The sequence below is a fragment of the Xiphophorus hellerii genome, chromosome 9, assembly GCF_003331165.1.
Source record: "Xiphophorus hellerii strain 12219 chromosome 9, Xiphophorus_hellerii-4.1, whole genome shotgun sequence".
Lineage (NCBI taxonomy): Eukaryota > Metazoa > Chordata > Actinopteri > Cyprinodontiformes > Poeciliidae > Xiphophorus > Xiphophorus hellerii.
This window is the reverse complement of record NC_045680.1, coordinates 26,565,876-26,588,579: the sequence shown is the minus strand read 5'-3', so window position 1 is coordinate 26,588,579 and position 22,704 is coordinate 26,565,876. Positions and strand designations below refer to the sequence as shown.

Genomic DNA, 22,704 nt, shown 5'->3' with positions numbered 1-22,704 from the left:
TCTCGGTCTCGGGTGGAACGCAGGGAGTCTCGGTCTCGGGTGGAACGCAGGGGGTCTCGGTCTCGGGTGGAACGCAGGGAGTCTCGGTCTCGGGTGGAACGCAGGGAGTCTCGGTCGGAACGCAGGGAGTCTCGGTCTCGGGTGGAACGCAGGAGGTCAGGGTCTCAGGAGGAACGCAGGAGGTCAGGGTCTCTGGAGGAACGCAGGAGGTCAGGGTCTCTGGAGGAACACAGGAGGTCAGGGTCTCAGGAGGAACGCAGAAGGTCAGGGTCTCAGGAGGAACGCAGAGGGTCTCGGGAGTCGGGGTCTCGGAGGGAACATAGAGGGTCTGGGTCTCGGTAGGAACACAGGGAGTCTCTGGAGGAACACAGGGAGTCTGAGTCGGAGCGCTGGGGGTCTGGGTCTCGGAAGGAACACTGGGAGTCTCGGAAGGAACGCCGGCTGGAACGCCGGCTGACTCGGCCTCGGGTGCGCCGGCTGGAACGCCGGCTGATTCGGCCTCGGGTGCGCCGGCTGGAACGCCGGCTGATTCGGCCTCGGGTGCGCCGGCTGGAACGCCGGCTGATTCGGCCTCGGGTGCGCCGGCTGGAACGCCGGCTGATTCGGCCTCGGGTGCGCCGGCTGGAGGTGAGCCGGAGCGGAGCCTCGGGGCCGGCTGCGGGGGCGAGCCGCAGCGAAGCCTGGGAACCGGCTGCGGGGGCGAGCCGCAGCGAAGCCTGGGAACCGGCTGCGGGGGCGAGCCGCAGCGAAGCCTGGGAACCGGCAGCGGAGGTGACAGCTCCGGAAGGCGACGAGGGGCCGGGTCCACCGGCGGCTCACGTCGCTGTCTCCGGGCGGCCTGGGGTGCGCCGGCTGGAACACCGGCTGATTCGGCCTGCGGTGCGCCGGCTGGAACGCCGGCTGGAACGGCCTCCGGTGCGCCGGCTGGAACGCCGGCTGGAACGGCCTCCGGTGCGCCGGCTGGAACGCCGGCTGGAACGGCCTCCGGTGCGCCGGCTGGAACGCCGGCTGGAACGGCCTCCGGTGCGCCGGCTGGAGCGCCGGCTGGAACGGCCTCCGGTGGAGCTGGAGCAGGATCTGGGCTGGCGGAGAAACTGTGCGGTTTGGGAGGCAGAGGTTCGCCAGCCATGACGGCTAGAGCCGCTATACGCTCCCACTCTGCCTCCCTCTGCAACTCCACCAACCCCGGGTGCGGAAAGCGAGGAACCCAGTAGTCCAGCAGGTGTCCCAAGCGGATGGCGAAACCGAGGCGTCGGATGGCAGCGTACGGCTTGGCCATTGCCTCCTCGTACTCCCTGATGGTTTCCGTCAGCTCCTTAAACTCATCTGGGTCCATGATGGAAAATAAAACCAGCGTGCCTCACCGTACTGTCAGGTCGGGTCCTTCTGTCAGGAAGCGGTGCGGGTGAGGTGGTGAGGCAGACGCTGTAGACCCAGATGAGATGAATAAGGGATGTTTAATGATAAATAAGTCCGGGAACAAGCAGCAGGCACAAGGAAACACAGAACGACGAAGAAGCTAACATTGACGAGGACCCGACGAGGAACAAGGAACACAGGTGGAGTTAAATACACAGGAGGGTAATCACAGAGACGAGACACACCTGGGAACAATCAAGGGGAGGACAGGACAACGAAGAGACTCAAGGACACAAAAAACTCTAAATGAACACAGAAAACACAGATCCTGACAACTTTTTCCAGACTTTTTAAATTGCGAAGGTTCCCTGTATTTACATTCAGACAGAAAATGTATTGAACTTCAGCCACTCATAGTAACTGAAATATGAAGTCACTCTGCTGAAAAGCGTAAGTATGGAATACATGGAGCATCAGGAAAAACACTGTGATGAAAAATGCAAGCTTACTTTATGAAAATAAACTGACAGAATTAATTAAAAAGGCCTCAGGAAAAAAAGTCTCTATTATAACAGTCAGAAACTGTCATAAATCAACAGCGTCTTCAGATTAGTTGCAAGACTGACTGCTATGCGTCCTGCCACGGCATCACTATCTACAATGAATATGAAGATACTTAATGATGTGAGTTACGGCAACATTTAATTTCTATTTAGGATGAATGAAGTATTCAAATTGAATTTATGTACTATGTACTTACGTATGTATGTATTTGATAATGTTCTATTTACTTATTTGATTATGAGCACGTTGGAGTTCCATATTGCTCTGTCACGGTGCCTGGCAATCACAATTTAGGCTATTCTGTGGGATTTTCCACTTTTATCTCCCAGCATGCCTTTCTTGACAATGCATGTCAGAGTCGTGAGTAAGGAGGATTAATACTCAGGAAAGTGCTGACAAACACAATCTCAGAATGAAAAGACCCAGCAGGCCTCAGCAGGTGTACTTGTCAGACTGTGCGGAATGACGCCATAATGCTACCAATTATGCAGAAGCAGAACAGCAGCCAAAGCAAAAAGAGAAAATTAGGAACTTTGGCATGCTATGTTAAATTAGCTATGGTTGACATCATCAAATGCCCCAACCAACGCTACTAGTCCTAACTAATTTATCAAACTGTCGTTCATTGTTTTGCTAAATGTGCATGTCTGTATTCTCTCCAGTATTTTCTGAAACAGAAGGAATCCCAACAGTTGTTGAGAATATCAGCCTACTGTCTGTCAGCACTTAAGTCATTTTTTACCTTCTCATTCAAACCACGTCTGCTTCAGTGAAGCATAACTTTGTTTTGCTGTAAATTACAGAAGTAGAATAAAGTAGTCAAAGTTGCCGTATCTCTAAAAACTTTAACCTAAAAGCAAAAACAAAAATTGCTTGCAGAGTTTAGTTAATTTGTTAAAAAATAAAAACGTGAACACTAATATAAAAACTTCAATTAAATCATTCTTTTTGAGCTAAACTTCTTGAATTTAGGCCTTATTTTGTTGCGACTTCCTTCAACTAGCTGACTAAAAATAAGCAGCAACAGGTTGGAAAAAAGAATGCTTCTCTTCTACTTACAAAGAAAGACAGTGTTAGCCATTCTGGCACTTTCTAAAATCATGTGTGCAGGAAGTTAAACTGCAGAGACCATGTGATGGAACATTTTGGTGCTATACCTTGAAACTGGACAAGAGCCAGTGCCCAGCATCTTTGTTCTGATGAAACAGGGCTATCTGTTTCAATTGGTACAACACTCGGAGTTTCAGTTTTTAGAGCTATCGAAGTCTTAGTGATACATGAGAATGCAATGCTTACACTTCCGTCAAATTTTACATAAAACTCTTTGGTTGTTTACCAAGATGTAGAGCAAGATAATTTGTGGTTTTCAACAATGACTTACTAAACACAATCTGTTAAAGTTACCTGTCTAGAGCAACTGCTCAATAGATAAAGCAGAGTATAAATCAATAAAAAAGTACTAAATTTCAACCACTTTAACATTTTGTCCACTTTACACAGCAAATTTGAAATACCCCTTAATTTGAAGTAACTTCTAAGATGGTGGATTACATAAAATGCTGTCTGGTTATACTGGAATGCTAAGAGAAAAGTCAGGGTAAGACCACAGCTATTAGGTCTCATCTTTTCTCCACTAGTAACATCTCCACCAATTTTCTTGTCTCCAGAAGTTAGTTAGAAGACTTTGCTGCACATTGGTTCTGGAGACTGTGGTTATATCTTTCATGGATATCTTTCATGGTTATCCATGAAAGATATAACCACAGCCGTGGTGTCTCCTCAGCTTGATGCAAGCTGTGGAGACATTACCGCTCTAGATAGCAACAGTGGTTTTCTTTGCTTTGCTTGGGAACCCGACCAACTTTATCAGTCTGGTACTCAGCCCCATGTTTTGATGAAAAATCTGTTAAAGTAGTTATGGTCTTGTTGCAAAGTAACCTTAGACAGAAGTATGTCCATTTCACAAAGATTGGTTTTTTATTGCAACATCATAGTATTTTGCTTTGCCAGTGCAGGGATAGTTACAAAAAAAAAAAAAAAAAATATCCCAAAAACAAAGCAAATAAATTGTGGGCTGTGTTTTTCATACTTTCAGTTTGTTTGCCGCCAAAGGTTGTTATTTAAAAGCTCCTCTCCGTTCTCCGGGGATTTGAGTGGCACTCAGCGGAGCTGACTTTTGCTCTAATGAAAACAAAAGCAGTGTAGTCAGTTTGTGTTGTGGGCAGAGAAAACATCATCTGTCCCACAATGCCAGGATCTAGAACACAATGAAGTCCCATATGAAGTTTTCCTCTAAATTCTTCCTCATACCGCAAGAAGCATTGTTATATCGTGTCACAAGGGACAGATATTTACAGTCAGACAACCAAGTGCCCTTTTCTCCAAAGTGCACTGGCAGCAATCGTGCTTACAGTTTTGGTTTACTGACAAAGTTTCAGATGTTCCTCTTTAATACCAATTAGGTTACTAGAACATACAGATACTTAATTTTTTTCTTTCTTGCTTGCTTTGTTTGTTGTTTTCTTCTTTGCTTTCTATTAAAATAATTTAGTATAGTCACATCAGACTCTACCTCTCATCTTTGTATATGTCTGTTATGTTGTTGCATCTGTATAAACACTCAGATCTCCCTTTAAACTAGTTGGAAGAGCTCTTGGGTATTGTTTAGATTACCCTGTAATGAATCTGCTATTAGTGAAATGTAACCCTGGTTCTGAGCCTCCCAAAGCTCCTGAAACCAAGAGTGTACCTTTGACATCTATATTTCAGTTGCTTTTTGCCGTCTTCATATATTTTTTTTCCTTCCATATAATCATTACCATTTTGTGGTTGCCTCTCCCCAGATTGCTATTACCACCATTTTGGGAGGGGATGTGCAGGCGCATTTGTGCTGACTTGGTGTTTTGCAAGGAAATGAAGTCTTTCAGGAGCCATGCCATGTATTACAGAGACTTGCAAAAGTATTTAAATCTTTTGAATTTGGTCACATTTTGTAACTATGCAACTAGAAACTCGTGAAAAATGTTGTGGAATAACAAATCTAAAAAAGTGTGGCATGCATTTGCATTTCCCTCTTTATTCCAGGATTGTGCTGCATTTAGCTTTTTCCATCTTCCTATAATTCTGAGTAAATCCCCTCTTCTCTCTCCCTGGTAAGAGACTTGTCTCTCCACAGCATGACTCTGCCACCACCACGTTTCATATCGTCACTTTCTTATGTCATTTTGTGCCAAAAGTGATGTTTGCAAAAAATTACCACCTTATTTTTGCGAAGACGATTTAAGAAAAAGAAAACAACAACTCACTTTTGGGCGGAGGGGAAAAAGGCGCAGGCCATTGTTTTAGGAAAGTGATAACATTAGGAATTATTATTTTTGAAAAGTGTTAGGTTTCTGCACAGATAGTATTTTTCATATAATCCAAAAAGTAAAATTTAGCATATGACTAAAGTACCTCTCTATAGACTTTAAAGGTCAAAATGATCATTTCCCTAGGATAAAGCACTAAAGACACTGAATGCATTCTCAGCATTTAGGCCACATGCTTTACTTTCAGCTTTACACTAAAGTAAACAAGTTCCTTCTGTCTGGATTTTTGTATATTATTGGCAGACGCAAGTCATTGCAATGCCAGAAGTGGTTGTAACTTTTTTCCCCCCTCCTTCCACCACAGTTGAGCAAAAGGTTTGTCTCTGTATCCACAATGCTTTCTTAGGGCCAGCGAGAGTCAGCACTGCCAGAATGTATTGTGCAACCACTGTAATATGAGAGTCGGCGTAGTCGGGGGGAAGAGGAGAGAGGCAGGCGCAGGCGTGGGGCGTCTGGTCCTGATCGACACACTCCACACACGGACGGCGTGCCAAACCGACAAAGTCCATTCCAGCGCGCTAAACCAGATGTTGCTGTGTGATTCATGCCGAGGAACCGGAGCGGTGCAGCGACGAGGCCGCGCTTCTAGGCATAGTGGTCGGGATGTTTACATAGCAACGGGAGTCCTGACTGTGTCTAATTACAGGTCTGCTCTGCCCCCATGGTGAGGCCTTTATCTTAGCAGTACTGTCCAGGAGGAGGATTCATTCTAGCCCTCTGTGTTTAGTGCTCCTTTAACACTGCATTACCAATTTTAATTAACAACACAGTGTAAATGGAAGGACAGATGACTTACTGTGTTTTTCTTTACTCAAATATTCTTCCAACTGTAGAAGCACATCAACACAAGGAGAGGAAACTGCGCATGCATTCCTCCGAATAGATATGTCATGTCTGCCATGTCTTGTCAGCGTCCCGATAAGAGGATGCTTACGCAAATCCGAAGGAGTAAACTGAATTCCGTCCTCCTTCCTCTCTCTCTCTCACTCTTTTTCTCCATAGTTCCAGTAAGACGATGTGTAAATAATTTTGGTCAGAGTCAGTAATAGGAGACATCTGGGTTGATAGTGTGCTTTCCATTGTGTTTGTCGGCTCTGTGGAAAATAGTGAATACTGAGGCCGTAGTAGAGTAAGAATTGTAGTTACCGTACATGTGCTGTGACTTCATAGAAGAAAGAGAGGGGAATAGTAAAATGAATAACAATAACAAAAACATACTTTCCTTGTTGAGATAACCTTGGAAGGAAGGTGTTTACATCGTCACTTTCTGGCTTTTATTATTATCAGCTGTCGTTTCAGCTTTCTGAATGACTCTGAAGGTCTTTCTAGGGGGTGTGAGCTAACGGCCTCCAGGGTGATATCGTTCATCAAACCAGCCCCCTCCTTTGGCCTCAACTTCCCCACTCCACTTCCACCAGTCCAGTCTTGCTGAAAGACCTGGTCCAAGTTTTTGCAATGGTTCTGTGGAAAACCCAATGTTTGTCCAATGAATGACAGTGTGTCCTCATTAGATGTCCTTAGATAACAAAATAGATTCTCAGAAAAACAGTGCACTCTTTTTCCACTTGTGTTCCAGAATTTGATTTTGGATGTAAAAGTAGGAAGAAAGAAGATTTAGAGGAAATAAAAGAACTCACAGGTGCCGTGAAAATTTGAGAAAGTTATCAGATAGGCTGGTGCTTGGCTAGAAAATAGCTAAATCTTCTTATTTATTGTGATTTATTGTTATTCTAGAAAGTCATCAATTGGTTGAAAAGTGAAGAGCAGGACAGGGAGAAGTACATCGAATCGGGGGTCACTGTTTTGCTAGTTTTAGCAATTAGAGGGTGTTTTCTCAACTGATGGTCTGGTAGACTCGTTTTGATAGGGGACCAAAATTGTTACATTTTCATCTGACGCAGATCGCTTTCACACTGCTTGGTTGTCAAACAAACCAAGCCTTTTGAAAAACCAGTTTATCCCCTCACTTATGGTGGCTCTGCACTAAGAACCACTGAATGAAACGACACAAAAACCTCAGACACTGAGCGCAATTTCCTTCTTCATGAAATGTAAACAAATAGAGTGATGTCAAATTGTCTTTGGCAACAGAAACCTAGGTTTTTAGGTGGACCATTTAAAACCTGGTTTTAGCTGGTTAGGTTGAGTCCTCTCAATGGCTAACACATTGATAGGACTCAATGTGTTGATAGGACTCAATGTGTTAGCCACCGAGTCCTATCAGATTCTTAGTAATCTTTTAATTCTTACCGATCTGTCTCCATTCAGTCATTGAATCCCAATCCAATTAATCACATGACCTAAGTGTATTTACTCCCCCTGCTTGCTTCATTTCATTGCTAATTTCTACTGATGCCTGTCTCTGAGCCTAGTTATGCCTCAATTTCTCTTGCTGCATAGATTTTGGACGTGGACGTTGCTTTGGCCCACTAAGCAACCACACACATTGAAATCAGATTTAGGAAGCTGGCACCCTCTACCTACAGTATGTAACTTTGGCATTGTAACAGAAACTTTGTTTTGTTGAGAAAGAGGTCACAAACTGAACAAAGGTCTCTTGTGGAAATATAGATGGTTAATATGCACACTATAGACTGGCAATGATGTTAACATAAATGGTTAGATACTAGTACAACACTCTGAGAACTACGTACAAACATACAACAGAATGACATCTGCCTGTTAATGTTAAAAGAACTGTTGCTGATAAAAACATAATTTTAAACAAATCTAGCTACCACTTTGCACTTTCCATAATGCATGTTGCCTGGCTATATAATGTGTTTTTCTTTTTGGTCAGAAAGACTTAGCTTATTTGCTGTCTGGTGCCTGTCCTGACCCGCCTGCTATTTATCACACTTTGCATTTTGTTAACTGTCCAGTTAAGAGGTTCTCCCAGCTCCTCCGTACGTGTTAATACTTGAGGCAGAATGGCATTTGACAAGTCATTCCTCTTCTTTTCCCTCCCTTTTATTGAGGAAGGCCCGTGGAATGAAGCCTCTTCCAGTCTCTGTGTGAAAGCGGCATTTGCCTTGGCCCTTTTCACCTCTGGCTCTGTCACACTGGCCTTCCTCACTGGCACAGAGACTCTGCATTGTTTCAGCTTTTGCTCTCTGTTTATGGTAACCTATAATTTTTTTCTTGAGCTTAAAAGGAAGAGATTGTCAGTTTGCATGCACAATTATAACAAGGAAAATACATATGTCTATACCTAGAAGCACCATCATTGTGATCCAAACCAGCATACTTTCACCTAACTTTGTTGCTCAATGTCTGTTGATACAAAGACAATACAAATACATACAAGCCAGAGACATCTGAGTAAAACCAGATTAGGAAAATATTACTTAACTGGGACATTTCTAACTAGGAACATGTCTACAGTTTATGAAAGTTTTTTTCAAAGCCCAGCTAAAGATGGGGATTTTTCTTTAGCAGAGATGCACCAGACATTTGTGGTGAGTTTCCAAATCCCCATTTTTAAAAACAGCTACTATTGGTCTGCCAGTAAAGATTTTGGGAAACCTCAATGTCTCTTTAATCACAATAATTATCAATTTTTCTAAGGATTTCTTTTTCAAGTTTTCTTGCTGTGAGCCATTAGTTATATTAGAAGCAGATTTGAAATCACACTGTGTGTGTAAGATAGCAGTTTTTTCTTACAATAGTTTTAAACATGTTAAAAAAAACCTAAAGGATCAATCAAACTGTGTAGTTCAGAAAATAAACTTTAAAATACTTTACCATTCATAAATTGTTTGTTTGAACAGCAGCAAAATACAGTACATTAAAGACCTGCTGTCATCTTGTCAAACCTCCAGATCAATCAGATATTTTGGTTCAAGTCTACTCTGTATCCCCAGAGTCAGAACCAATCTGGAACAAACTTCCAGAAAACTTCAAAAATGCTGAAGCTCTGAATTTGTTTGCCCTCTTTTTCAGTTAGACAAAACATTACTGATTTTCTTTGACAGATGATTCTTTATCTATCCTAAAAAGTTTGGTAGAGAAGGACCAAACTCTAGGACATGAAAGGCAGAAAAAGCTAAATGCCAAAATCTGTTGATAGCAGACTCAATAAAAGGATTATACACCTCCACTGAAAATACTGTTCTTTTTTTAGCTTCTTACCTTTAAACCTTTTACACTTATTGTGCAACACTAATATTCTAAATATCTAATTTTGAATTTTCTTCCTACAGTAACAAGATCCACACTGAAGAGTGTTTAATTAAATTCAGAAATACTTTATTGATCATAATGGGAATAGATGTTGGGTTTTTGAGTTTCCAACTAACTAGTCAGATGAGCTCAAACAACTTCAGCTAAAATTTTGCAATACTGACCACCAGATCTCTGTTTGAGTCAATGCATCTGTTTAATGCATCCCCACTTTTTGGCAAACATATTTGTGGATTATTAATACTATATTTGAGGAGACCAGATAATCCAGCAGAAATGAAAGAGCTGATACTAAACGGGATGAGACAAACTGCCCCAGGGCACACCTCCCTGTTTCCCTTACTGGGTTTAAATCCTAAAGTTAATACTAGGAGGCTCCCGCTGAACCCCCGCCAAGCTGCTGTCAAATACAATGGCTTTTTCAAGCCTCTATGACTGATGAGAGAGATGTCCTTCGAGCAGCTCTAACCCTTTCTGCATATTGCCAAGCACAGGCTGTTATGCCTAGGTACTTTTAGTATCAAACTGCATTGGATTAACTGAGAGCAGTTGCATTTGACTTCTGGTGTCTCACTTTTCATGCAGTTGCTTGGTTTAGATAATGTCTCCCAGCTCAAGCATATTAATCCTGTGACACCACTGTTGCTACTCTAGCATTCCTGCTGTTTTTTGTTTTCCTGCAAAGTGCATTAACCTGTAATCTATCTAATGACTCATCATGGCGTTTAACCATTTTCTCCTTTGTGTCGCTTCTTGTGCCGACTACATTTTTTAGTCTTGATATTATAGGTCGAGACAGCACATGTCAGCACCCATCAGTAACGACATATGAAGGTAACACAGCTAGTAAAGTGTTTAGTCATACGCACACAGGCCTGTTCTCAGCCAGCTGTCTCACTTTCCACAGTGGCTCCTGTGTTCCTGTGGGAATCGGCCTCGTCATCCATCTCTTCAAAGCCCTCTGATTTACGTCTGTATTTAGCAGCAGAGAGGAATGCAGCACTTTCTATCTTCACTGCTTGCCTGTGGCTACATATGCTCTGTGTAATTGGTCATGTAGTCTTTTTTTTTCGTAACATCTTTGATGGTGCCCAACAGGTGCCCATGACATTTGTCAGGGCTAATTCACAGGGAGCCTCTTTACTGTCAGTACCAATAAAATGTGTTACGTTCCACCCATTCTCTAGAATATAGGGCTGACCAATTCATTACAAAGCAAAGCACAATAGTAGCATGTGCTGTTGTGATGCTACTGTCAGTGACAAGAAGACTATAAACTTCCTGCTAGGTTTATTTTCCCTAATATTGAGGTAAAAAGAACGCTCAAAGGTTGGTGTAAAGGGACAAAAGTCACTTATTCATAATGATGTGGCTGTAGAAACGATTGTGTTAGCAACTTTGCTTTAGCTTTAGCTAATGTGATAGCATTAGCAGCAGAAACTAGCAGTAGTTTTGATACTGTGTGTATTATGTAGGGATGGGCATTTATCTGATCATTTATCGCTAAAGTGAGCAAAAAATCGTGTGTTAAATCTATCTTGACAAATTCCAAATTACAAGAAATGATGTTTGAAAGAACTGATTTTGGAGGTCGTTTTTGGTTGTATGTTGCATTGAGGAACACAACACTGCCCCACCAAAACCTCCTGCATTGTCTGCCAGGGCAGATAGCGCTGCTAATTTAGCAAACTAATATCAACTTGCTATACTTGTGTTATTTTATATAATAAGGGTGAAAAATTTTATTATTCTGCAATCAGTACTTGAAAAGTATTACTAAATGTAGTGTTTATTCTATATTTTTTGCAGAAGTGTATTTCTTATAAGAACAATAACTAAACATTTTTGCAACTACGGTAACCCAAAAGCTATTTTAGGAACAGTAAGGACAATTTCTTGTCTGAAGCTACACCATATTACATAATGCTGCTCTAAAGTTTTAAGCAAATACTGTGATATTCTCAAGGTATTTTCACTGAGAATCTCATGTCAGAGCATGTGCACCATTCACTTTGTCATTCTGAGAATCTTGAAAAGTTGTCTGCATGTGAATGTTGGTTTTAAATGTAAAACACATGATCTCTCGTGGCTTGTTTTAGGCTTTTAAGTGTTATTTTTTCTGCTCCATTCTTATGATTTTTCCATTAAAATGACAAAGATTCTTCTTTTATTTTGAATTTAGTTTCTATGTTGTCTGTGTAGGTTTTTTTCACCATTCACAGGAGTGTAATTTATTATCTCAGCACCTGTTAACATACTTTGTGAGTGAAAGAGACTTTGTCTGGATATCCAGTCTTGTGTCGCATCTCCTTCAGACAGTCAGAACAATCTGTAGAATTTCCTCTCTGTAAACTGTCTCGTCAATTATACGCCAACTGATGGGATTATGCAGACGACTTCGCCAAATAGGAGCCTGTGGCTGATATTAAGTTACAAAGAGAGTTTTGTTGGATATTTGACTTCAGATTTCACACTTTGATCTGGGAGTTTACGACTTCCCTAATGGAGTGTCTGCTCGACCCCTTTCCCTCCTCACTTCATTCCATTCCAGCTTCCTTCTCTTCGGTTTACAGTCCAGAGATAAATCCTTTTCATAGGCACGCTGGTGAACTGAACTTACACTACCCTTATGAAAGGCTTTAGTTACTTCCTGTCGTAGTGGCTCAAGGTTCAGGGGTGAGTGGGCTGCGCTAATGTCAACACTGCAGAGCTTAAGTCCAAACCCTAGGAAAACATAAGAGGGTAGAATATTGTGTACTTCTAGCTGACTTGAAGTGGTCCATGGGAATTAGAGAAGAGGATTTGATACAATACCTCAAATGCCAACTGTTTCATTTTGCTCTGGATGCAGATGTATTGAGAAACTTTTTATTTGTTCCATTATCTTAATATTGGATAAACATTGTTTATTAAAAATGTCCAGGATAACTTGTTGTCTGCTTCTCTGTTATTGTTTAGTAGAAACTTGAGCAATAGTAGCTTCAGAAATACTGGGAACGGGTTATATCTGCATGTTCACACACAAGGGAAAAGTTCTGTTTGTTTGTCTTCGGAAATGGCTTTGTGGGAATATCAGCCTTGTCCCTAACTGGCACACAGACTGACGTCACTTCCTGTACCCTTTTCTTGGCTCGGTGTTACAGTGTTGAAGAAAATAAAGTGTATTTCCTGGAAGCAGAGGTGTGTATCTCCGTAAGTGTACAGTGGAGCGGAAATTTCTGTTTTTGTATTCTCCTGATGTACATTTATCACTTGACTGTTTTATGCCTTTAATATGAATATGTGCTGACAAAGTATTTGTCCTGATGTTAGAAACTGACCAAATTTTAAGAATACACTTTACTTCATGAAGTCTTTCCAATGAATTATGAACCAAATGGATGAATGATGCAACAAACAACTGTTGTCTTTTGCAAACACACCAAGGAACAAAGTGATCAAAGCACTAGATCAACAGATAATAATGTATGTTCAGCTAAAGAAAGGAGATAATATGATATTCACTTCATGAGAGCAAGACGAGACAAACATTTTGGAATATTATTGTGAACATTTTAGGCCTGTTTATTTCTAACATTTACAGACTCCTCTTTTGCCTCTTGCGGGTACAGTCAATGGAAATGTGAAACACAAACACACTTTAATGCATTAATCATGATACCAAACAAACAACATTAAACAGGAGGTAATTCTTTTGTTAGAAGCATCCAATTAAATATGTATTTTTAGATTTAAATCAAGGAAATATGACAGAGTGTGGTGGAGGATAAAACATATCGTCCTGCTGCTGTGATAGTGGAGCTGAGCTGCTTCCTTTATAAAAGGAATGTTGATTTTATTTAACTTGTCACCATAAGGGGTTGTTAAGGGTAATATTTGTATAATCTTTTATTAAAAGAATCAGTGAAAATCTCACTTTATGAGAGCAGTATGAGTTAAAAAAAGGGGGAGAAGGGGAAAAAAATAACATTATCTTATTTTGTCAGCATTTTTGTTTAGTTTCTCTTAGTGATTTTTGTAAAAAAAGGGAAAAAAGAAGAAAGTATCTGAGGCATTCACTGATTGGAAGAAGGTCGGACTTCTGAGGTTTTGACTAGTCTAGTCACCAGCTGATTTCTTATTTTGTCTCTTAAAGGGATTTTTTCCCCCAGCCACTGAAATCGATTAGTAGGAAATGTGAGTAGCTTGTACAACAATGAAAACAAATCTTTGAATCAGTTTTATTTTATTACACACTGAAAGTCTGTGGAATGACTAATGCATTCAAAGAGAATATCTGAACAACATTACTGTTTAAATCATAGATGAAGTTAGGGTCCAAATTCACCCTGCCAAGGACTGTGAAAAGTGTCTGGTGACATCACTGACTGGATTTCACACTGTTCAAATATATCAAAAGTGTTTGCTGGCATAGTCCTTCTCTCTGTCTATCTCTGCCCCTCTCCCTCTCTGTCTCACTTCCTGTCCTACCTCTAATACTATACCAGACTGGCTCAACGGCATTTAAGCAGAGTAGAATAATAAAAGGAGAATAATTAATGTCCTTCTACAAAAATAAATAAAGCCTGCAGTGATCTTAGGAGGCAAATTCAAGATTTCTGTTAGGCCCGTGTTATGCATACTTGATACTGAAGACCCCTCTGTTCCCCAACCAAAGCCAAAATTGAACAAATAAACTTTTAACTGTGTGGTAAGAAGCATAGGTCAAGGTGAACGTCAGTCACTGGTGCTTAGTCTTTCATGTCCATGTGTTTAACACATTGTGAACAATCAGTCATTCTGCAGAGAGTCCCTCTCATGAACTCTGGAGAATCTGACCACAACTGAGAAGAGTATTACGCTCACTAAAATGAAGGACAACGAAAGGTGACAGCTTCAGATTTTACAATTTATATTTTAACCTCTAACAGTGGATATGTCTGCCTCGATTTCTGACGCGTCGACTTGAACGTCCCTGCAAAACTATAGTGGATATGTTCAGAATGTAATCAGACACAGAAGCAGACAGGGCACCTGAACTTTAAACACAATGACAATAAAAATGATTGAAGGAAGTTTGAATTCACAGTAACAAGAATCACCAAAGTAGAGCGATCAAACAGAAAACAGGACTGCTCAAGCGAATGAGGGCTCTTGGGGTGGAAAATGTTGATGAATAATAATGTTTTCAAATTTAAATGCCCATAACAACACTAAGCAAGAACATAAAATGAGATGAAGAGTTAAGTTTAAAAAAAGTTGCAGCTTTTCATCCTCATTTTCAGTTTAATACAGATCGAAAGATTCCAAAGTGGTGTTTTTTGCTGAGCTGGTGTTACAAGTTGCATCTCAGTCTTTCTGTGTTACTATGGTGAGGACACATCAACCTCAGAAAAGCTGTTTATGAATATTCCACATAATTTTCTTTCAATATGTATGAAATCAGTCACAAGGAGAAACAACCTGCTTACTGAAGATCACAGTGAAGGTACAGTTATGCTGAGGAAAAGCTGAGTCCCTCTTAAGATATCAAAAGAACAGTAACAAAGCTTACTGGGTTGATGAAATTAAGTGTTCAGTTTTTCTTAAATCATCTTGCCTTACAACAAAAACACCTCCACACACCTACCAGTGAGTCATGCTAGAAGCGCATTTGTGTGTTAGGTATCCGTTTTCTCTTTGTGGTTGTTGCTCTGAACACAAATAATAAGAATTAGAAAAGGAGGGGCAATTTGAACATCACATGTTTTATAGCTGCTGGTGCATATCCTCTGTTGCCACGAGCTTTAAGGTGACTAATTTTTTAATCAGCAGTGAGATGGTTTTCCTGCATATTAATTCAGTTTGAGACTCATCTCAAGTCCCGGTAGCTTCGTTTCTGAAGCCACTACCAGAGAGAATAAGTGAGGCGGTGAAAGTTTCTAAGTGCTTTTAACTTCTCAGCCTCAGAGCTAAAACCACAAAGTCTTGTTTCACTATTACACGTGGTTTTTACACCAGCGACTGTCACTGAAAGTTGCCTTTCCTGATGCCTGTCTGAAATGAAGCGTCTCACTTTTAAGCTATTATGTAACTTATTTTAACATTCAAAACAAGCTTCCCTTAGGCTTTTTAAGGCCATTGTGGCTCCAGTGAACTACAGCAGTCTGGACAGCAGCCATGTTTTTCTGGATTCCATAATCTAAACAAACTAATCTATTTCTGAGCCTTTGTTTGTTTGTTCCATTTTACAGTGGCTGTCAAGAATCAAAAACTGAACAGTTTCAGATCTTTCTCTTGATAATAATGCAGTCAGCATCAGCGTTTAAAGCCTAAGCAGCCATTTTTAAATGGCATCAAAGGGCTTTTTCCTTGACCCAATTTTAAACGTGCGGAATTTCATTTGGTACAAATAAGAAACAAATATCGACTTATTGAAATCTCTTAATTATATATATGCCCTACTGTCAGACTTAAAACTGTTACATAAATACAATAGTATCTATTAAATACAATATCCAAATTTAAAAGCCTGTGTGGCCATTACTGTGTGTCCTCTGTGACTTATTGCGGTTGGCGTAGAAGGCCTGACCCAGATAGAACACAACCAGTGATGAAAGAAAAAGAAGAATAACTGAAAATGAGGACAGAAGCGGGGGAGAGAGGCAGACGGATTATGTGGTGGAACCAACAGATGCTAGCTTTATTTCCTGTGTCTTCTGGTTTTAGTCTAATAGAAATGACATATGCACTTTAAACAGAACCAAGGATTTTAACTAAAGGGACAGTTCAGGGCTTCTGTAAGGGTTAAGGCATACATCCTGTAGATTACTCTCGTAGCAGATTCTTTGAGTATAAATCAGATTAGTTGGTCCCTGGAACAAGAGGGGCCAGAATTAGGTTTTGTTATATATGATATATATATGAAGCATGCAATAGTGAAGCATTTCCCTTTCCCCACCTGCTACTGAGCACTGGCTGAAAGAAGACTGACATGTATGCTTTGCTTATAAGAAAGAAAAGTTTGACTGTGACAAATATGTCTGCTTGTGAAGAAGATGCTCAATCATAGTGTGAAAACCTAAGGAGTGCCGTTCTATACTATTATGAATACGTTGAAACTACTAGTGGAAAACTATGAGCTATGAAAAGCGTAACTAATCGAACAGCTAATATCAGTTTTAGTATATGAAGAACAGAAAGGCAAAAAAGTTGTAGAATTCTGCACAGAATGCACTTGTAAACTACTACTGCTATCTTTAGCAGGTTGTTACTTAAAGGTTTTTTGCATCGAAATAAAAAAAACTATAAATAAACAATAAAGATTATATTCTAACCACAATAATCAGAATATAAGTGCACCGATTGCAGTTTTCTAGCGATCACAGCCTTTAAAAAGACTGATTTACTGATTCTGATTTCGACCAATATCATTTCTTTTTTGTTGAAATAGTGGCTAAAGTAGGAAAGGTGGGGTGACTATTGTTTACTGTGCATATGCAAATGTGATCTGGTGGCAGGTCTGTCAGTCAGCCCTCTCTCAAGGCAAATGAAAAGGAGACAGAGGACGATAAGAATTGGTGTATAAGATCGGCTTTACATGTACCAGCTGATTGCAGATCTCCCAAAATGAAAGAAATCGTATGTATTGTTGCACCCCTAATTATTATAGCCACAGTAGGAATAACCGTTTTGCTTTTGTTTATACATTTTTATTGAAACTCTTGAAACTGCCAAATTTTATACAGACTGTGTCTATGTCTAATAATAAAATGAGGCTGCAAAAAAAAACCCTCAAAAATATTCTGTTGACTTATGTGAGCAGTACTTTATGAAGTTTAGCTGTTGTCAGAGTTGTTTGGAATGGTTATGAGCATAGTCCAATCGTAATATACACAGAAAATGGGGGCTAGAGGTGGTGGGCCACCAATTATCTTCCTGTGTGAAACACATACTGGGTATAAAACACGTAGGTTGTTTCTGCATAGAATAACTATCTGGAAATAGAAGCAGTGAATTATAAAAATCTACAAAATAGCAATAAATGAAGTTCCTGAGACATATTGATATTGGAAGTTTAAAAAACATAAATAATTCGCTCTAATCTTGGTTCCTCTAAGACTAGCCCAAATATCAGGAACCAAGAAAATAAAGTTATCCACTATTATCAACTTTTTAACAGTAACTTTCTTTAAAACTTCTAAACTATCCCTTTATTTACCTAAATGTGTACTGGCAAAAAAAAGTGTAGTCTCCTTCCTTTTTTCCCTTTCTTTATATCTTTTGTTCTGTTGTGCTCCCAAACAATTAGAAAATCAGATCATTCTCCAGCTGGTGCTGTAATCTCTTGGAAGTCTCTGACAAGGAGCTGCGTTTTTCTTTGTTTGTCTGGCGGTTGTTTGTTATTCTCCATGTGAGTACGGGGGAAAAAGTGAGTCGGAGTGCCCTCGGATGTGTTTGTGGGAGTGAGATGTGATGACATGTTCAGGGAGGGAATTGCCTGCGCTCCTTTGGGAGGAAACGGGTATAGGGGTCAAAGGCAGAGGGTGGAAATACTGATCCAACACAGGTTTTTGCCATTAGGCCTTCTGTTTTTATCGCCTTATGAGATCTTACTTTGTCTTAATCAGCTTAAATAGGATTTTTAAGCTCCTAATAAGCTTCTGTCTCCCTGTGTTTGAATAAATAGTGAGGCGGCACAAAATTCAGCTCAAGATAGCTTTTTTCCTTGTCAGATAAGTATGGGAACAATAAAACGTACCCGATTTTCTCACAACAAACGCAGGGGAGCTGTGCCATGTGTGATGTGCAGCTTTATGCTGATCTAACATAGACTTGTTGGAGAGCACAGAAAGAGAAAACAATGGCTGCGTGTTTGAGTTTGAAAAAGAAGCCAACTTTTCCCCAGTGGTTTATCCCTCTGCTGAGGCACTATGTTTTCAGTCGGGGGAAAATTTACAATTGCCATTGAACTGTCTTTCGCTCAAACTTTAATTGTTTCCACATGTTCCATCAGATTGCTGTTGGCAAGCTTTGCGGGTTTAATGCGGTGCATTTGAAATGTTAGCGGGCCCTGACTGGTACAAGGCTGTTGGATGAACTGAGAGGTGAAAACCTGACCTTGTTATAGCCACATTTTACTGGGCGGTGTGCTGCTTTGCTTCAACGACTGAATCTTGTTATGTACCACGCTGCCGTTGGGTGACAAAAGTAAAGACCCTGGCTTTGAGTAAGTGGGTCGTACAGATGGCAGACAGAATGGAAGTGTACAGTGTGGCATGCCCTCATTCTTCAGTGCAGCCTGTAAACAACCCATAAATCTTGTTGCTTAAATGTAGTTTCATATATAATAAGCACTGACAAAGACCATAATTAAAACATAATCCTGTCCTTATTTAGGGTTCTCCCCTCTGTATACATGACTCAATCATAACTTCAACTCTTTTGTCGAGTTGCCTGGATGATGTTAATTTTTGCTACTGGCTCACTTCCGTTGCCAACCAATACAACGTTGTAAAAAACAAAACAAACAAAAAAATCTTTTTAACTTGGTGCTTTTAGGAGTTAAGACGGTAGAGAGCCATATGCAGTGTGAGAAGCACACAGATTCGGCCGATATCCGCAAAAAGCCTCCGAAATGTTAGTTTTTGCCATGCTTGATTGTAGTGGAGCAGAATCTCCCCATCATCCTCTATATTTATTGTATTTTGGTTATAAATTTTATTCAAAGTGGCATTAAAAAGGTATTAAAAAGTCTTAAATTTGACTTGCTGAGACCTGCAGGTACCCTGATTAAGGTGCCTTGCTGTTTTTGACCAAAGCAACTACAAACTTCTCAGTATTTTACTGGGATTTGAATCAAATCTGACCACCATGTCTCACTGTAGTCATGATATGTTTATGGCAATGAGCAGTGTCAGTTTCCTGTAATCTATTCTGCCAAAGAGTGGGAAAAATTCAAGGTGAGTGAATAATTATATAAAGCTGTTATTTATTGCTTAACTTGGTACTATCCAACATGTGCTTATGGTTAGGGTTAAACTTTGCAAACATATATTCCCTTAATATATATGTGATGTATGTGTTCTTTGTGATTTTTTTGCATTGAAGGGCCATTGCTTCGCAGTCCGTGTGAGCTGCTGCCGGTCGGGACCGGACACCCTGTGCAGGCCATCCTGAAGAGCTTCACCGCCATGTCAGGCTGTGCAAGCAAAGGCACCATGAGTCTGTCTCAGGAGGTCCACGTCATTAACCTGAGAGGACATGCTGCAGAGGGCCCAGACAGCACTCCTGCAAGAGTGAGTCATTCACACTTGAAAAACAAAGCCAAGAAAAGTCTGAGGATATCTTTTTCTAAAGACTAAAGTTCAACTTTGTCACACTTGATCTGAATTAGCTCCGCCTCCTCATCTATCTATCGCCTGAAAAAGGCCATCCTCTCATGTCCAGCTTGTGAGAAAATCCACACACTCTGTACATTATGATACACTGGTGTGACCTTTCAACACACAGCAATATGTGATGAACTCACACAGATTCACCAAGTAAAGCGACTGTTATCTGAACCCGATTACATCAGCTTTCTCGACCTGAACCTAAAAGTTTTTTCAAAGAACTTGGTTCTTTTGTTGGTCCTCTTCATATCTCCTGATAGTGAAACCCCTCCCCATCTTCAGGGTTTATGCCGCAGATCCTGTGGCTGGACTGCGGCTCGTCAGCCAAACCTTGAACGTGAATCATGCGTGAAGAAGTCTTCCGTCTGGATTTTTAACTGTCACCACAGTGTGCAGGGTAGCATGTGCAGGCTTGCAGCTTGGAGCTGCTGAGTGGAATCCAGAAAGCAGCTTTGAGGTACTTGCAGCAGAAGAACTGTTCCTGCACTCCTAAGGCGTTTTACAACATAATATTAATAATACCCGTTTGATAATTGCTCTCTCATATAGATGATAATTGCAAATAATAATTCCATTATTTTAATTGAGAGATAGATGTTTTGCTTTTGTTGCATGTATCTTAGGCCTAGATATCACAGGTTTAAACTGTGAATGTTCCTGTATAGTCGATAACAGTGTGTAGCTTTTTAATTTTTTTGCTTCTTTCTAGGCTATTCTGCAGAATACTAAAAGTCACTTTAAATTTTCCAAAAGCTAGTCTCAGCAAATGCACCAAATTTATGAGACATACAATTTTTCCTTCCTCATAATGTCTGCTAACTCTGACCTGCTTGATTTTAGTTTCTATGTGAAGGCTCGACAGATCCAGAGAGTTTTTGGAGATGCATCCAAAATGTAAACGTTCTGATCTTTGATCCACTTCATGTCTTTTGGCTTGTGACCTGGTACTTCATCATGTTGGCTAGTATTGTGTCCATTTTGTATTTTGATCATACTCTGCTCATGGTGGTGTTTTTGGACAGAAATGTAAGGAAGCCCACTCCAAACACATGAACTGTATGAGGACACTTTACTGTGAAAAGTAAAGGCCTCAGTTTATGTACAGATGTATAGCCAGCCCTGTCATCCATAATTCTACAGCACATTCCTCAGGAGGAGGCTGTTCTGGAGCTGGCCTGGTCTTCTTGGCTGCAACAAAACCTGTCACACTAAAGTTCACGATGATCCAGAAAACTGTTTTTTTGCAGCAGTTTCCCTGCATGTGAGGAACTTTTTATGCAAAGTGAGTTCCTCGTATTATTTTTATGTATCCATTGATAACATAATAAGGCAATGGTTTGAAGCACATCTATCATATCTACAAATTAATGTTTGGACTCGAATAATTTCTAATGGAGTTAATTTCAGGATCTCTAATCACTTAAATAATTGCAATTAATTGTATTTTAATAGATAACAATGTAAAAAAAAAAGCAGCATTTCAATTTAAAGCCACTTCTTCCTGGTAAATTATTGAATAAATTGACAAATGGGCTCAACAACAAACAACAAAGATATCTATTGTTTTGCACCTGTTATTTAGGTTATTCGTCCATCAAATTGGTGCAAACCCTTGATCATTCATTTAGCACTTGTTTTTAAATACTTCTTCAGAAATGTGGACTGTGATCGCTCGCTGACATTAGCGTTGGGGACATTTGTGCTTCTGCTACATGTTTAGTGTCGACATACTATTTCAAGCTTGAATAGCTTCACTGATAGGCTAACTTCTTTTAGGACAACTTGAAAACAGCAATAGTCTTTTCCAGCGTCTGATCAGATTGTTTTATGAAGCAAAAACTAAAACCCCAGTGACCCAAGAGAAGTGGCTTTGTCATCCATGGTTGTTGCTTGTGGATGTTGCTTCTGCGTCAGATTTACGGTTGTACCAGAAATGCACATATACAAGGGTTCCAGCCAGAAACTTGGTATGTAAAATCAAACAAACAATCAAAAAAGCGACTAACTGCATTAAAATTTTTCATGCTTTAAAATTAGTTAATCTAAATTAAGGTGTCAAAATCTTGGCTCTACTACAAATCTGTCTACTCAGGAGTTTGAGTGAATTTATTCAAACTCTGTCACAGGGGCAATATGCATGGAGCTTACTTAAGCTAATAATTTATCAGATCAATATTTGCCTTGTCTTCCAGTGTTCAGTTTTTTTTTGTGCACATTGTCTATTAATAACATAGAACCACACGAACCACACAAAGATAAAGCCTTCTTCCTTTGTGACACCATTTACATTTACTTCCCACTTCTCTAAATAAAGCTACTAATCAACATGCTAAACTTAGTTTTTGCGTTACAGACAGTAAATACTACGTCACCTTGGTTCACTGTCAACTAACAACTTCAAAATATGTTGGCTTTACTCAGGTTTAATCATGTGTGCTGTAATATTGATGAAATATCACCAGAAATACATTCTGATGAGATAATCCCGTCTGTGTGCTTCATAAAGACTTGAGAACATGAGGGTGAAAAAAGGCCATAAATATAACTACTTCTTTAATCACTTTACTTTACACTTAGAGCTTAGTTTTTGCCTCTTAAATAATGCTGTTTTTATTTCACACAAGGCCCTTGCCTCTAACCCGACGTAACTTTTGGTTGTTTTTCTTTTTTTTTTAAAATAAACCCTCAAAACTCTACAAGTCTCCTTAGAGTTAATGTTTATCATTTTTTTCCAGGGAGCCTCATATTTTCTTTTCAGAAATGCATAGAATGTTTTCTTTCATCAGTGAGCTCGGTATGTTGCTTTTGAGTCAAGTCATCTTCTCATATCTCTAGGTTCAGCTCACCCTATAGTCCATCCTTGGCTGCAGAAGGTCACT

At 40.2% G+C, this 22,704-nt stretch overlaps 1 protein-coding gene and 1 long non-coding RNA gene across 2 annotated transcripts in view; both read left to right on the top strand.

Moving 5' to 3' along the window:
* Positions 1-22,704, top strand: part of tgfbr3 (transforming growth factor, beta receptor III) — a 79,988-nt gene that overhangs the window by 8,572 nt on the left and 48,712 nt on the right. The window contains exon 3 of the mRNA XM_032571779.1: positions 19,542-19,729. Within this exon, the coding sequence (XP_032427670.1) occupies positions 19,542-19,729 (188 nt within the window). The remainder of the gene's footprint in view (positions 1-19,541; positions 19,730-22,704) is intronic.
* Positions 1,601-12,401, top strand: LOC116725605 (uncharacterized). Its single transcript, XR_004340427.1, has 2 exons — positions 1,601-10,307; positions 10,381-12,401. It is a non-coding gene; the product is annotated as an uncharacterized LOC116725605 (long non-coding RNA).